Source organism: Elephas maximus, chromosome 9 (assembly GCF_024166365.1).
Source record: "Elephas maximus indicus isolate mEleMax1 chromosome 9, mEleMax1 primary haplotype, whole genome shotgun sequence".
In the NCBI taxonomy this organism is placed as follows: domain Eukaryota; kingdom Metazoa; phylum Chordata; class Mammalia; order Proboscidea; family Elephantidae; genus Elephas; species Elephas maximus.
Genome location: NC_064827.1, coordinates 44078384 through 44095398, shown reverse-complemented (window position 1 = coordinate 44095398; position 17015 = coordinate 44078384). Strand labels below are relative to the sequence as shown.

The following is a 17015-nucleotide window of genomic DNA, read 5'->3' as shown; positions in this document are numbered from 1 at the left end:
AAATTTTCCCTATACTGGTTACAACAGTAGACACTGAGCATCCAACTTAAGTCAATGAATACTGAAGACAGCTGACCTTCCTTTCACTTGGGCTACAGACCTACTGCTTCCTGTGTTCTGAGGCAAGAGTGAGGTGTAGAAGGGGCCTACAGACTAGGAGCTTGTCAGCAAAATGTGCTAATAGTATTTCTTTACGAAATTTATTTTTTATTTTTATACTTCTAATTTACCGGAAGGTGCCTGAAAACAATTTTGTGTCCATGAGGATTTTAAACTTTATTCCTAAAAGAACTGCGTAATGTAAGGATTTAGACTTTTTCTGAAAAACAGACTAACTGAACAAAGGTAAATTTCAGCCCAGCTCATCTTGTGCTTTTTCCCCCAAAACTTCAAGTTAGCTTGGTGTTTACAATGATAGAGAAGTCTAAAAATTGATGCTAGTGATATAATCTCTTCAAAACCCTTAAAAAGGAAAAATCATTTCAAAAATTTAAGCTGAAAATGCCTACAATAAAAAGACTCCTTAAAATCATGTTAATTTTTCCTCTGTTTAAGATGAAAATATATACTTTTAATCTCATTTTATATACTGAGACAGTAAAATTTAATTTATGGGAGAATTGAAAGAAACTGCTAAGAAAAAAAATTCCAATTTAAAGAACAGCATTAATGCCCCTCTAAATGTTATTTATTATAGCAGTGACACAGGAAATAATCAAAATGGGTACTGATAGGTAAGTTACAGTTTGTCCAAATAGAAAAGTATGCAGTCTTTTAGGTTGTTGTGCCATTATCACTGCTTGGCCTATAGATCTAATTCTTACAAACACAGACATTGCACTGTACAAAGAGGAAAGAGGGCCCAACTCTTTTCTTTTTTTTTTTTTTTTGCTATTATACTTTTTTCTTCAAGTAGGGCAATACAGACAGCTAAAATTAAATAAAATATGCAAACATTTCATTAATGAACTAACAAGGAGTGAGAACTAACATAAGTAGGATTCCTGGTGTGTTTCTTTTCAGAATCAGAGTATGAGGAGTGAGAATTCAATGCTATGGTTGTTATATGAAAAAATTACATTGAAAATATTCTCAGAGATAAAAGTAAATGGGTACAGGAGATTGTCTAGCAGGTAGATGGCTCTCTGAGACTGAGAATAAAAATTCACCATTGTAAAAGCTTGATGAGGTAGGCAAAAGAAATGAGATCATCTATGGTACTGTGAATTTTAGAAACCAAAAGTATGGGTGAAATTGGGATGATTAAAAAAAAAAAAACTTTGTTAACCAATAAAATAATTGATTCAGGCAAGCATCATCAATGTATGCTAAACTCATTGGGTAAGAGGTTGTTGGGGAAACAGGATATTGATATAATTTCATGTATAATCCCAGGGATCATTAATTACAAAGGGGAAAAGGTAACTTTACATTGGAGAAATCTGGCATTTAACCAAGAGACCAAACTAAATATCAGCAATGAGACAAAGTGACACGATGTGCCTCCTGATGCATTGTGAAGGAATCATCCATGTCATGTTTTTGCCAAAAATATTTAACCAGATTCTAAACACGAAGAAACAATTAGACAAAGCCAAATTAAAGGGCATTATCAAAACAACTGGCCTAGACTCTTCAAAAGTGGTAATTTCTTAAAACGCTGAAAAAAACAAAGTGAGGGAATTTTGTTAGATTAAAGGAAACTAAATAAACAGGAAAATCAAATGCAAAATGTCATGATCCTTGACTGAATCACGGATCAAAAAGGGAAATATATATATATAACATTATTGACACAACTGGAGAAAATTATGGTCTATGTATTAGGTAATATCATTATATCATGAAATTTCTTGACTGTGATCATAGTATTGAGGTTATGTAGGAGAAAGTCCTATTTCCAGGCATCATATGCTGAAGTACTTTGGTGTGAAGTAACATGGTGTCTGAAACTTACTTTCAAATGGTTCAGAAAAAAATGTTTATGTATGTGAATACATATATTTGAGAGAATGAGATAAAGTAAATGTGGCAAAATGTTAACAACCTGTGAATTCAGGCAACCTAAATTTGGGTGTTCGTAGTATTATTCCTTCAAATTTTAAGTTTGAAAAAAAAAATTTTTTTTTTTGAGAAAAGAGAGGAGAGCCAAAGTGTATGGATTTACTTTTATACTACTCAATATATGACCATAGAATCTGTAAGGATACATAAGAAACAAGTAACAGTGAGAGGGGAACTAGGAGAAAGGAAGGGGATAGAGTATAGAAAAACAAGTGTGGGTAGGAGATTCTTTATTGATACTATATTGTACCTTTAAAATTCTTGAGCCATATAAATATATAATTGGAAGAGAGGAATAAAATTAAATTAAAACAAAGTTCCGGCAAAAATAATGAATGTGCTGAGCTAAGATCATACTGGTTTTCTTCAGAGGTTCCCAGACAAATATTTAGACGGGAAGGATTATTCAAATACTTAATACCTGTGATTTTTTAAAGCTGTTGGTGAAGGGTTATCAAAATCACTGGGTTGGGTAGGGACAGGAAGCACTGGGGTTTTCAGCCTTACACCCCAGGTGGGCATGCCCTCACCAGTTGAAAACCAACAGTCAGAAGAAGAAATATTCCTATGAAAATGTCATATGCATAAATGTGTGAATGAGAAAAAAAAAGACTGAGAATCACTATCCTATGCAAAATGACCATAGTTTAGCTCATCATATTACTACATTCCACTGTCATCTCAGGTTAAAGGTCCCAAATCCCTGCTGTCAGTTTCAGCATGGGACCTGCACATTAGGAAGAGAAAGTGCTTTTTTCCCAATACCCACCTGAGGGCCCGCCGCTCTGGATAATCGAGGTCATAACTTTGCACAGAGTCATTGCAAGAGTCTCGGGAACTGCCCTGAAGTAGCAGCTGCTGTGGCAATTGCACTGGCACAGAGAACTGGTGCACAGAAGCATTGGGCTGGGACGTCGTATGGTAAGGAGGTGGGATGCTATTGCTGGTCTCACTACGATAGTCACTATCTCGGTCATCAACAGCACTATCAGGGTCTTCAAAAGCTGTGGAATAAGCACAATCAATCAAAGTACTCCATCTTGATTTAGTTTTTTAGAATTTTTTTGCTTCTAGCTTAGGTAGTCACAAGTCTGGACCTTGAGAACAAGAGCAAGCTGGGCCCAGTGACCTCAATGCCATGTGCAGAATTATCTCAATTAACAGCCACAAGTTTCTCTTTATCAAATGAGGTAAGATACTTGGTTTAATATTAGTGCTGATTCTTAGGGGGGCTCCAAGTGGCATTTTCGCAAAGTAGGAATTCTCTGAAATTCTGCTGCTATAGCTATTGTAACTTAAAAAGAATCTGCTTTTAAATGTCATAGATTCTGGTCCTCTACTATTTTCAAAGAGGGGCAGAGGGAAAGAAATGGCTTTTCCATAGCTCAGAAACGATAAATTTTTGTTTAAAGTTCGCTTGGTGTTTTCAGGCTTTAAAATACATGGACTGAACCAAATAAGTAGATCCAACAACAGAAGCTAGTCCCAGAAGTCAGGAAGCTCAAGGCCAAGGCTCAGAAGTCAAGCCTAAAGCTCTAGATGCTGAGAACAACGGTCTTAACTGTCTTGCTGCAACACGAGATTTTTCTAACAATTCCTGTCAAGCACTTACACCCTGAGCTCAGAATCCCCATCCAAAGCAAGAGCTGAAGGAGAAGAGGAAAGCATAAGCACTGCCAATGGGCTTTTGCTGACAATGCAGTCAAATTTTTCTAACAGCAATGACTGTAATTTCATATGATTATTTCTGCCTTTCAGGCCAGTAGCTCACTGACTGGCTATGGTATTTTGGGCTATTTTTAATGTTAGCTAAAATGACCACAGTTACAAATTCTTTCCCAAGCAAATAAAAAAAAGTACAATACTATGCTTGAATGGGGAGCGCAACCTAAGAGCACTTTGTAAACTATTTTATGGAGAAGCCATTTCTGATACTACCCCCAAAAGTGTATGATTTACAAGGTCCCACAAGGCCCTTTCTTGCCAAATTCCTATTTGGCTCAAAATGAGGAAAAGGAATCTTTGCAGTCCAAAATGGAGGTACTTTTAGAAGATGATGGACTCTTATATTAGCCATTTTAAAAGATAATCCTGAGTAATATTAACAAGGGAAGTTTCCTGAAGGCCGTAAGATTAGGCTTTTACAATAACTGGGTTTTGTTTTTAGGGTAGGAGACAGGACCTGCATCCATGCAGTGGAAATAGGAAAGAATAAACTAGAAAAAAAATTTTCCAGACAATATTAGTAAAACTTGGGAACAAATTAAAGGTCATAGGAAAATGACCCTTTGGCTTCTACGTTAGACATCTTAAAAAAGCCATCTTGGTAAACAATAATTCACTAAAACAGATAAGGAGAACAAACACGTGGGTTTTATAAGTAAGAAAAAAAACAAGCACTGGATTCCAGACAACATTCATGGTACAGCTGGGGGTAGGAGTGAGAAGGAGATCTTTGAACTTTTCTCATTTGAGTTTATAACAACATGGTGAACATTGGGGGGAAAAAAAAAGGAAAGACAGAGGACAGGCATCAGGACCTCAGGGGGAAAAAAAAAATCAGCATGAAAAAGAGGCTAACTTTCACATGCTCAGTAACAAAATTAGTAACACTTGCTAGTTAAAGTAAGGCGGTCCCTTCACCAGGGCACACACAGTAAAAATTGAAAACAAAAGTAAACAATGGGATGCAGGGCATTCTCTTTACAACAGCTGTATTCTGATCACACACTAGGCAAGAGAGACCTTGAAGGCACTGGTTTTAGTCCTTTATGCACTTGTTCTTAAGACTAGAAAGGATCGAGGGATAAAACCACTTTATCTTTCAGACTTAATTCTTTCTGAACCCACAGAAGGAGTAAGTCTGAAGAAGTCAGTGCTGGATTATTCATGCCTACAGATGAGGGGACAGAGGTGACAATGGAAACAAAGTCAGAAGTGACTTAAACTCCAGCAGAAGTATTAGCACATAATTTACAGAACCAAGACTGAGTCTCCAATGGAAGGAGCAGTGATAGAGGGTAACACAGCCAGAGTTAGGAGCCCACAATCCAAAGCCAGATATACATGGCGGACCCTGAGTTTCTCACTGCATCTGACCCATTACTCCTAAATAATAATCTCCTTTATTAATTTTGCTAGGCTAAGAAGAGGGATCCTCTAAAACTTTCCTAAAAGCTTTTTTAAGAAGAGGGATCCTCTAAAACTTTCCTAAAAGCTGACATTTCTATACTAAAGAAATAAAGGGCTATCTTAAAGAACAAAGAGTCCATGGAAAGAAAAGGTTGGGAATAGAAGAAGAGTATGAAAAGCAGGAAGAGGCAGGAAAAATAAATAAAAGTGAGGTGAGACAGAGGAGAGAAAGAGACAAAATGGAAAGAGGATAAAGGTCAGATTTTCTCCCCCTGCCCTGACCCATTATCCCGTTTCCCTAGAAAGTAAATCTCCTGCCACCATCCAAAGTTGATTAGAAACTGTTGCTGTTGTTGTTGTTAGGTGCCACTGAGTCTATTCCGACTCACTGCGACCCTCTATATAACATCCAAACACCATCCAGTCCTGCACCATCCTTACAATCATTGCTATGTTTGAGCCCATTATTGCAGCCACTGTGTCAATACATTTTGAGGGTTTTCCTCTTTCTCGATGACCCTCTACTTTATCAATCATGATGTCCTTCTCCAGGGACTAGTCTCTCCTGATAACATGTCCAAAGTAGGTGAGATGAAGTATCATCATCCTCACTTCCAAGGAGTATTGGCTATATTTCCTTTAACACAGATTTGTTCATTCTTCTGGTAGTCTATGGTATATTCAATACTCTTTCCAAATAATTCAAATTCATCAATTCTTCTTCCGTCTTATTGTCTAGTTTTCAAATGCATATGAGGTGACTGAAAATATCATGGCTTGGCTCAGGTGCACCTTAGTCCTGAAAGTGACCTCTTTGTTTTTTAACACTTTAAAGAGGTCTTTTGCAGCAGACTCACCCAAGGAAATACGTCATCTGATTTCTTGACTGCTGCTTCTATGGGTGTTGATTGTGGATCCAAGTAAAATGAAATCCTTGACAACTTCAATCTTTTCTCCATTTATCATGATGTTGGAAACCCTGGTGGCGTAGTGGTTAAGTGCTATGGCTGCTAACCAAAGGGTCAGCAGTTTGAATCCACCAGGCGCTCCTTGGAAACTCTATGGGCAGTTCTACTCTGTCCTATAGGGTCGCTATGAGTCGGAATCGACTAGACGGCACTGGGTTTGGTTTTTGGTTTATCATGATATTGCTTATTGGTCCAGTTGTGAGGATTTTTGTTTTCTTTATGTTGAGGTGTAATCCATACTGAAGGCTATAATTTTTTATATTCATCAGTAAGTGCTTCAAGTCCTCTTCACTTCAGCAAGCAAGGTTGTGTCGTCTGCACATCGCAGGTTGTTAATGAGTCTTTCCTCCAATCCTGATGCCTCGGTCTTCTTTACATAGTCCAGCTTCTCAGGTTATTTGCTCAACATACAGACTGAATAAATATGGTGAAAGGATACAACCCTGACGTATACCTTTCCTGACTTTAAACCACGCACTATCCCCTTCTTCTGTTCAAACAACTGCCTGTTGGTCTACGTAGAGGTTCCACATGAGCACAATTAAGTGTCCTGGAAGGTGGAGGAAGGCATCTCATCCATGGACCTCTTCATCATTGATGGTAAAGGGATCCTTTGGCAGATCACTGTAAATGACCTCTCTGTCGGCCACTCTATGGATGAGACTTTCAGACTAGTTCAAGCCTTCCAGTTCAGGGACAAACATGGGGAAGTGTGCGCAGCTGGCTGGAAGCATGGCAATGATACCATCAAGCCTGACATCCAGAAGAGCAGAGTATTTCTCCAAGTGGAAGTGGGTGCTAGGCCATTTTAGTGCCAGGCTGCAGTGAGCAGCTTGAGAACAAAAAACGTCTTTTGTACTTTCTTCTTGCTTAAAACACAAGGCCTTAGACTCAGCTGAGACATGGTATGTGATAAGACAAGCTTTCCTGCAGGGGTTGAGAAGCCAGGCTTTTTTCATTTCTGATGGAAATAGCCTGAGCTCTGCGATAGGACAGGCCAGCTGATAGGTACCATGTACCAGTAGTGGGACCTGAGCCCACTGAACTTATGCAGTTTCTAATAAACTTAAACCAGAAAAAAAAAATTTTTTTTGAACTGAGGAAAAAAAAAAAGAACATTCTTCTCAATGTTACCCATAATTTGTTATGATCCACACAGTTGAATGCCTTTACATAGTCAATAAAACACAGGTAAACATATTTCTGGTATTCCCTGCTTTCAGCCAGGATCCATCTGACTTCATCAACAATATCCCTTATTCTAAGTCCTCATCTGAATCCGGCTTGAATTTCTGGCAGTTCCCTGTTTATGTACTGCCACAACCACTTTTGAATGATCTTCAGCAAACTTTTACTTGTGTGTAATATTAATGACATCATTCAATAATTTCTATATTTGGTTGGATCATCTTTCTTAGAAATAGACAAAAATATGGGTCTCTTCCAGTTGGTTGGCCACATAGTTATTAGCAATCTTCCAAATTTCTTGGCAAAGCTGAGTGAAGACTTCCAGCACTTCATCTGTTTGTTGAAACATCTCAATTGGTATTCTGTCAATTCCTGGAGTCTTGTTTTTTGCCAATGCCTTCAGTCCAGAATGGACCTCTTCTTTCAGTACCATTGGTTCCTGATCATATGCTACCCTCCCAAAATGGCTGAAAGCTAACCAGTTCTTTTTGGTACACTGCTTCAGGGTATTCCTTCCATCTTCTTTTAATGCTTCCTGTGTTGTTCAGTATTTTGCCCACAGAATCCTTCACTATTCCAACTCGAGGCTTGAACTTTTTCTTCAGTTCTTTCAGCTTGAGAAACACCAACCACATTCTTCCCTTTTGGTTTTCTAACTCCAGGTCTCGGCACATGTCATAATAATACTTTACTTTGTCTTCACGAACCACCCTATGAAATCTTCTGTTCAGCTCTTTTACTTCATCATTTCTTCCGTTTGCTTTGGCTACTAGACGTTCAAGAACAAGTTTCAGAGTTTCTCCTGACATCCATTTTGGTCTTTTCTTTCTTTCCTGTCTTTTTAAAGACCTTTTACATTCTTCATGTATGCTGTCTCTGATGTTGTTCCACAACTCATCTGGTCTCCTGTGACTAGAGTTCAACTTGTCAAATCTATTTTTGAGATGGTCTCTAAATTCAGGTGGGATACACTCAAGGTTATACTTTGGCTCTCATGGACTTGTTCTAATTTTCTTCAGCTTCAACTTGAACTTGCCCATGAGCAACTGATGCTCTGTTCCGCAGTTGGTCCCTGGCCTCGTTCTGACTGATGATATTGAGCTTTTCCATTGTCTCTTACCACAGATGTAGTTGATTTGATTCCTGTGTATTCCATCTGGCGAGGTCCAAGTCGCTGTTTGTTGAAAAACGGTACTTTCAATGAATACATCGTTGGTCTTGCAAAATTCCGTCACACAATCTCCGGCGTCATTTCTACCACCAAGGCTTTATTTTCCAACTACTGATCCTTCTTTGGTTTCAAATTACCAGTAATTATCAATGCATCCTGATCGCATGTTCGATCAATTTCAGACCACAAAAGTTGGTAATAATTTTCAATTTCTTCATTGCTGGCCTTAGTGGTTGGTGCATAAATTTGAATAATCTTTGTATTAATTGATCTTCCTATCACTGACACCACTGTACTTCAGAATAGATCTTGAAATGTTCTTTTTGACAACGACTGCAATGCCATTCCTCTTCAAGTTGTTGTTCCAATTCAAAATGGCCAATACCAGTTCATTTCTGATCATTAATGCCTAGGATATCAATCTTCATGCATTTCAATTTTATTATTTCCAATTTTCCTACATTCATACTTCATCCATTCGATGTTGCGATTATTTTTTTAAATAATTTTTATTGTGCTTTAAGTGAAAGCTTACAAATCAAGTCAGTCTGTCATGTATAAACTTATATACACCTTACTACATATTCCCATTTACTCTCCCCCTAATGAGTCAGCCCACTCCCTCCTCCCAGTCTCTCCTTTCGTGACCGTTTTGCCACTTTCTAACCCTCTCTACCCTCCCATCTCCCCTCCAGACAGGAGATAAAAACACAGTCTCAAGTGTCCACCTGATACAAGTAGCTCACTCTGCATCAGTATCTCTCTCCAACCCACTGTCCAGTCCCTTCCACGTCTGATGAGTTGTCTTTGGGAATGGTTCCTGTCCTAGGCCAACAGAAGGTTTGGGAACCATGACCGACAGGATTCTTCTAGTCTCAGTCAGACCATTAAGTCTGGTCTTTTTATGAGAATTTGGGGTCTGCATCCCACTGTTCTCCTGCTCCCTCAGGGGTTCTCTGTTGTGCTGCCTGTCAGGGCAGTCATCGGTTGTGGCCAGGCACCATCTAGTTCTTCTGCTCTCAGGATGATGTAAGTCTCTAGTACACATGGCCCTTTCTATCTCTTGGGTTCATAGTTATCATTCTCCTTTGATCCAGGTGGGTTGAGACCAACTGATGCATCTTAGATGGCCGCTTCTTAGCATTTAAGACCCCAGACACGACACTTCAAAGCGGGATGCAGAATGTTTTCTTAATAGAATTTATTTTCCAACTGACTCAGAAGTCTCCTTAAGCCATAGTCCCCAAACCCCCGCCCTTGCTCTGCTGACCTTCAAAGCATTCAGTTTAGCCCAGAAACTTCTTTGCTTTTGGTCCAGTTCAGTTGAGCTGACCTTCCCTGTATTGAGCATTGTCCTTCCTTTCACCTAAAGTAGTTCTTATCTACTATCTAATCAGTAAATAACCGTCTCCCACCCTCCCTCCCCCCACCCCATAACCACAAAAGAATGTGTTCTTCTCAGTTTAAACTATTTTTCAAGATCTTATAATAGTGGTCTTGTACAATATTTGTCCTTCTGCATCTGACTAATTTCACTCAGCATAATGCCTTCCAGGTTCCTCCATGTTATGAAATGTTTCACAGATTCGTCACTGTTCTTTATCAATGCGGAGTATTCCATTGTGTGAATATACCACAATTTATTTAACCATTCATCCGTTGATGGACACCTTCGTTGCTTCCAGCTTTTTGCTATTGTAAACAGTGCTGCAGTAAACATGGGTGTGCATATATCTGTTTGTGTGAAGGCTCTTATTTCTCTAGGGTATATTCCGAGGAGTGGGATTTCTGGGTTGTATGGTAGTTCTTTTTCTAACTTTTTAAGAAAATGCCAGATAGATTCCCAAAGTGGTTGTACCATTTTACATTCCCACCAGCAGTGTATAAGAGTTCCAATCTCTCCGCAGCCTCTCCAATATTTATTGTGTTGTGTTTTTTGGACTAATGCCAGCCTTGTTGGAGTGAGATGGAATCTCATCGTAGTTTTAATTTGCATATCTCTAATGGCTAATGATCGAGAGCATTTTCTCATGTATCTGTTAGCTGCCTGAATATCTTCTTTAGTGAAGTGCATGTCCATACCCTTTGCCCAATTTTTGATTGGGTTGTTTGCCCTTTTGTGGTTGAGTTTTAACAGAATCATATAGATTTTAGAGATCAGGCGCTGGTCGGAGATGTCATAGCTGAAAATTTTTTCCCAATCTGTAGGTGGTCTTTTTACTCTTTTGGTGAAGTCTTTAGATGAGCGTAGGTGTTTGATTTTTAGGAGCTCCCCGTTATCTGGTTTCTCTTTGTCATTTTTAGTAATGTTTTGTATTCTGTTTATGCCTTGTATTAGGGCTCCTAACGTTGTCCCTATTTTTTCTTCCATGATCTTTATCGTTTTAGTCTTTATGTTTAGGTCTTTGATCCACTTGAAGTTAGTTTCTGTGCATGGTGTGAGGTATGGGTCCTGTTTCAATTTTTTGCAAAGGGATATCCAGTTATGCTAGCGCCATTTGTTAAAAAGACTATCTTTTCCCCAATTAACTGACACTGGGCCTTTGTCAAATATCAGCTGCTCATATGTGGATGGATTTATATCTGGGTTCTCAATTCTGTTCCATTGGTCTATGTGTCTGTTGTTGTTCCAGTACTAGGCTGTTTTGACTACTATGGCTGTATAATATGTTCTAAAATCAGGTAGAGTGAGGCCTCCCACTGTCTTCTTCTTTTTCAGTAATGCTTTACTCATCCGGGGCTTCTTTCCCTTCCATATGAAGTTGGTGATTTGTTTCTCTATCACATTAAAAAATGTCATTGGAATTTGGATCAGAAGTGCATTGTATGTATGGATGGCTTTTGGTAGAACAGACATTTTTACTATGTTAAGTCTTCCTATCCATGAGCAAGGTATGTTTTTCCACTTATGTAGGTCCCTTTTAGTTTCTTGCACTAGTACTCTGTAGTTTTCTTTGTATAGGTCTTTTACATCCTTGGTAAGATTTATTCCTAAGTATTTTATCTTCTTGGGGGCTACTGTGAATGGTATTGATTTGGTGATTCCCTCTTTGATGTTCTTTTTGTTGATGTAGAGGAATCCAAGTGATTTTTGTATGTTTATCTTGTAACCTGAGACTCTGCCAAACTCTTCTATTAGTTTCAGTCGTCTTCTGGAGGATTCCTTAGGGTTTTCTGTGTATAAGATCATGTCATCTGCAAATAGAGATAATTTCACTTCTCCCTTGCCAATCCAGATGCCCTTTGTTTCTTTGTCTAGCCTAATTGCTCTGGCTAGGACCTCTAGCACAATGTTGAATAAGAGCAATGATAAAAGGCATCCTTGTCTGGTTCCCGTTCTCAAGGGAAAATGCTTTCAGGCTCTCTCCATTTAGAATGATGTTGGCTGTTGGCTTTGTATAGATGCCTTTTATTATGTTGAGGAATTTTCCTTTAACTCCTATTTTGCTGACACTTTTTATATTGAATGGGTGTTAGACTTTGTCAAATGTCTTTTCTGCATCAATTGATAAGATCATGTGGTTTTTGTCTTTTGTTTTATTTATATGGTGGATTACATTAATGGTTTTTCTAATATTAAACCATAAATCCCACTTGGTCTTGGTGGATTATTTTTTTTGATATGTCGTTGAATTCTATTGGCTAGAATTTTTTTGAGGATTTTTGCAAAATTTTCTCTTTTTTGTGATGTCTTTGCCTGGTTTTGGTATCAGGGAGATGGTGGCTTCATAGAATGAGTTGGGTAGTATTCTGTCATTTTCTATGCTTTGAAATACCTTCAGTAGTAGTGGTGTTAACTCTTCTCTGAAAGTTTGGTAGAACTCTGCAGTGAAGCCGTCCGGGCCAGGGCTTTTTTTTGTTGGGAGTTTTTTGATTACCGTTTCAATCTCTTTTTTTGTTATGGGTCTATTTAGTTGTTCTACTTCTGAATGTGTTAGTTTAGGTAGGTAGTGTTTTTCCAGGAATTCATCCATTTCTTCTAGGTTTGCAAATTTGTTAGAGTACAATTTTTCATAATAATCTGATATGATTCTTTTAATTTCAGTTGGTTCTGTTGTGATGTGGTCCTTCTCGTTTCTTATTCGAGTTATTTGTTTCCTTTCCTGTATTTCTTTAGTCAGTCTAGCCAATGGTTTATCAATTTTGTTAATTTTTTCAAAGAACCAGCTTTTGGCTTTGTTAATTCTTTCAATTCTTTTTCTGTTCTCTAATTCATTTAGTTCAGCTCTAATTTTTATTATTTGTTTTTTTCTGGTGCCTGATGGGTTCTTTTGTTGCTCACTTTCTATTTGTTCAAGTTGTGGGGACAGTTTTCTGATTTTGGCTCTTTCTTCTTTATGTATGTGTGCATTTATCGATATAAATTGACCTCTGAGCACTGCTTTTGCTGTGTCCCAGAGGTTTTGATAGGAAGTGTTTTCATTCTCGCTGCATTCTATGAATTTCTTTATTGCCTCCTTAATGTCTTCTATAACCCAGTCTTTTTTCAGCAGGGTATTGTTCAGTTTCCAAGTGTTTGACTTCTTTTCCCTGATTTTTCTGTTATTGATTTCCACTTTTATGGCCTTGTGGTCTGAGAAGATGCTTTGTAATATTTCGATGTTCTGGATTCTGCAAAGGTTTGTTTTATGACCTAATATGTGATCTATTCTAGAGAATGTTCCATGTGCACTAGAAAAAAAAGTATACTTTGCAGCTGTTGGGTGGAGTGTTCTGTATAGGTCTATGAGGTCAAGTTGGTTCATTGTAGCAATTAGGTCTTCCGTGTCTCTATTGAGCTTCTTACTGGAAGTCCTATCCTTCTCCGAAAGTGGTGTGTTGAAGTCTCCTACTGTAATTGTGGAGGTGTCTATCTCACTTTTCACTTCTATTAAAGTTTGTTTTATGTATCTTGCAGCCCTGTCACTGGGTGCATAAATATTTAATATGGTTATATCTTCCTGGTAAATTGTCCCTTTAATCATTATGTAGTGTCCTTCTTTATCCTTTGTGGTGGATGTAACTTTAAAGTCTATTTTGTCAGAAATTAATATTGCTACTCCTGCTCTTTTTTGATTGTTATTTGCTTGATATCTTTTTTTCCATCCTTTGAGTTTTAGTTTGTTTGTATCTCTAAGTCTCTGATGTGTCTCTTATAGGCAGCATATAGACGGATCGTGTTTCTTTATCCAGTCTGAGACTCTCTGTCTCTTTATTGGTGCATTTAGTCCCTTTACATTCGGCATAATTATAGATAAGTATGTGTTTAGTGATGTCATTTTGATGCCTTTTTGTGTGTGCTGTTGACAATTTCATTTTTCCACTTACTTTTTTTGCTGAGACGTTTTTCTTTGTAAATTGTGCGCTCCTCATTTTCATAGTAGTCGAATTTATGTTTGCTGAGTCATTATGTTTTTCTTGGTTTTTATTTTGAGTTATGGAGTTGTTATACCTCTTTGTGGTTACCTTAACATTTACCCCTATTTTTCTAAGTAAAAACCTAACTTGTATCATCCTATAGCACCTTGTTTTCCTCTCCATATGGCAGTTCTATGCCTCCTGTATTTAGTCCCTCTTTTTGATTATTGTGATCTTTTACATAATGACTTCAATGATTCCCTGTTTTGATATTATTGATTTTCTGACCAAACAATTTCCTTTAGTATTTCTTGTAGCTTTGGTTTGGTTTTTGCAAATTCTCTAAGTTGTGTTTATCTGTAAGTGTTTTAATTTCACCTTCATATTTGAGAGAGAGTTTTGCTGGATATATGATCCTTGACTGGCAGTTTTTCTCCTTCAGTGCTCTGTATATGTCATCCCATTGCCTTCTTGACTGCATGGTTTCTGCTGAGTAGTCTGAACTTATTCTTATTGATTCTCCTTTGTAGGAGACCTTTCTTTTATCCCTGGCTGCTTTTAAAATTTTCTCTTTATCTTTGGTTTTGGCAAGTTTGATGATAATATGTCTTGGTGATTTTCTTTTTGGATCAATCTCATATGGGGTTCGATAAGCATCTTAGATAGATATCCTTTCATCTTTCACGATGCCAGGGAAGTTTTCTGCCAACAGATCTTCAACTATTCTCTCTGTATTTTCTGTTAACCCTCCCTGTTCTGGAACTCCAGTCACATGCAAGTTATTCTTCTTTATAGAGTCCCATGTGATTCTTAGGGTTTCTTCATTTTTTTAAATTCTTTTATCTGGTTTTTCTTCAACTATATATATATTTTATATATATATACTTTTTATTGGTGTCAATTTATACTGTCAATTTTATATTGGTGTCAATTGCCTTACCCTCCAACTCCCTCACTCTGCATTCCAATTGCTTGATTCTGCTCCTCTGACTTCCTATTGAGTTGTCTAATTCTGTAATTTTACGGTTAATCTTTTGTATTTCTGAATGCTATCTGTCTGTGGATTCTTGCAGCTTATTAATTTTTCCAGTATGTTCTTGAATAATCTTTCTGATTTCGTCAACTGCTTTATCAGTGTGTTCCTTGGCTTTTTCTGTAGATTGCCTTATTTCATCTCTGAGGTCATCCCTGATGTCTTGAAGCATTCTGTAAATTAGTTTTTTGTATTCTGCATCTGGCAATTCCAGGATTTGTATCTTCATTTGGGAAAGATTTTGATTCTTTAATTTGGGGAGTTGTAGAAGCAATCATGGTCTGCTTCTTTATGTGGTTTGGTATCGACTGCTGTCTCTAAGCCATCTATAAGATATTGTAATGATTTCTCTTATTTTATATTTGCTCACTGAGTCTTATCTTGTTTTGTTTTCTTTCAATATACGTAGATGGGCTACTAGATTGCGCTGCCTTGATTGTTGTGGCCTTTGAATCACTTATGTCCTATTACCAGCTGGTTTGGGCTGTTACCAGGTATATAAACCTAAGAGTCCATTCACTATTCTTGAGTAGAATCTGATTTTGGGTCACCACGTGTGTGGTGTAGACTGTCACTGATTCACTTAGAGGAGTAGTGGTGATAGTTGTGTGCACCAGATTCTAGTAGCAGCAGGGGGTCACACTCCGGCGGGGGGGCAGGATGCTGACAGGCTTCCCCCAAGTGCCAGTGAGGTAGGTGTGTCTCTATTCCTAAAGCACTTTGGTGGGTGGGTCTGCAGCTGTACCTTAGGCACCCAATGCACGTACCTCTACAGATTGGTAGGTGTCACTATCCTCAGCCCCCTTTGGCAGGAGGCTAGATGGTTTGGGTGGAGCTTCAGCCCTCAGTTCCCGTTGTGGGTCAGTGAGGGCTCTGTTTAATAGGTAGAGATATCAGACCTGGAAAAATCTTGTCTTTCTAGTCAGATCACTATTAGAATTGCCTTTGCATTATAATAGCCACCCTGTTCCGTGTAGGGAGGAAAGCCCAAGACTGTGGATCCCATATGCTTGGCTTGAGCTGGTTCTGTATTTTTATTCCAATTTCGGGAAGTCAGGGAAGGATTTTTTCGTCCCTGGGACTCGAAGGCACTGAGTCTAGGTTCTCTCAGGCTAGAAGAATGGGTTAGGAAAAGACAAAAACAAAAACAAAAAAAAGCAAAGCACTTTACTCCCTGGCCCAGGAAATTCCAATGTTAATGAAGCCACCTGGGAAGGGAGGGGAGGGATCAGATAGATAGGAGAGAGTAGCACCCAGGAATATAGACAAAGTTACTTATCTTGCTTGGTGATGACTGTTTTATCTGAGATTCCTGAGGGGCGTGTAGCCTGTTTGCGTTGGCTGGGTCGAGATTGCCCCCCGAGGGTCAGGCCTGTGTCCTGTGCTTGTGCTGTCTCAGAAGCTGTGGTCAGCTCCTCTGCTCCCAGTCCAAAGCCCAGCACCAAGGTTCCCCAGCTGGGACATTGCACTCCAGGCTCCAAAACCAGTTGCTGCCTCCCGGTAACTTCTCCTCCTGTCAGCCGTGTTACTGCGCTGCCTGCATGCGCTGGCTGGACTTCCCCCAAGGTCACTTCAGGGGGCTAGGGCTGCCTCCCGTGTTTGTGCCGTCTCAGGAAGCCGTGCTCAGCTCCCCTGAGCCCAGTCCAAAGCCCGGCACCAAGGTTTTCTGACTGGGACGCTGGCTCCAGGCTCCAAAAACAGTCACTGCTTCCCCAGGGTTGCTCGTTCTCTCGTTAGCCGCGTCAGTGTGCAGCCTGCTTGCGCTGGCTGAGTGTTTACAGAGGTTACCCCAGGGGGCTAGGGGCGAGGGCTGTGTCCCGTGCCTGTCCCGCCTCAGCAAGCCGCAATCAGCCCCACCACTTGGCACCAGGGAACCGCGAGGGCTCAAGGCTGTGGTGCCGGACACCAGATCCAGAGGCAGTTGCTGCTTCAGGACGCAGCTTTTCACTCACCTGTCACTCAGGTCAACTCTTTAGATCTGTGTCTGATGGTCAGGGTTCATAGATTGTCATATATGTGATTGATTCGCTTTTTTTTCCGAGTTTTTGTTGCAAGAGGGATCCAAGGTAGCTTCTACTGAGTCAGCCATCTTGGCCCCGCCTCCCATGTTGTGGTTATTAAT

General features: G+C 39.2%; 1 protein-coding gene across 6 annotated transcripts in view; it reads right to left on the bottom strand.

Annotated features, from left to right (window-relative positions):
• UNC13B (unc-13 homolog B) overlaps positions 1–17015 on the bottom strand; it is a 196452-nt gene that overhangs the window by 94901 nt on the left and 84536 nt on the right. For all 6 annotated transcript variants that reach the window (XM_049896494.1, XM_049896495.1, XM_049896496.1 and 3 more), the window contains one exon: positions 2834–3068. In XM_049896494.1, coding sequence (XP_049752451.1) covers positions 2834–3068 — 235 coding nt within the window. The remainder of the gene's footprint in view (positions 1–2833; positions 3069–17015) is intronic.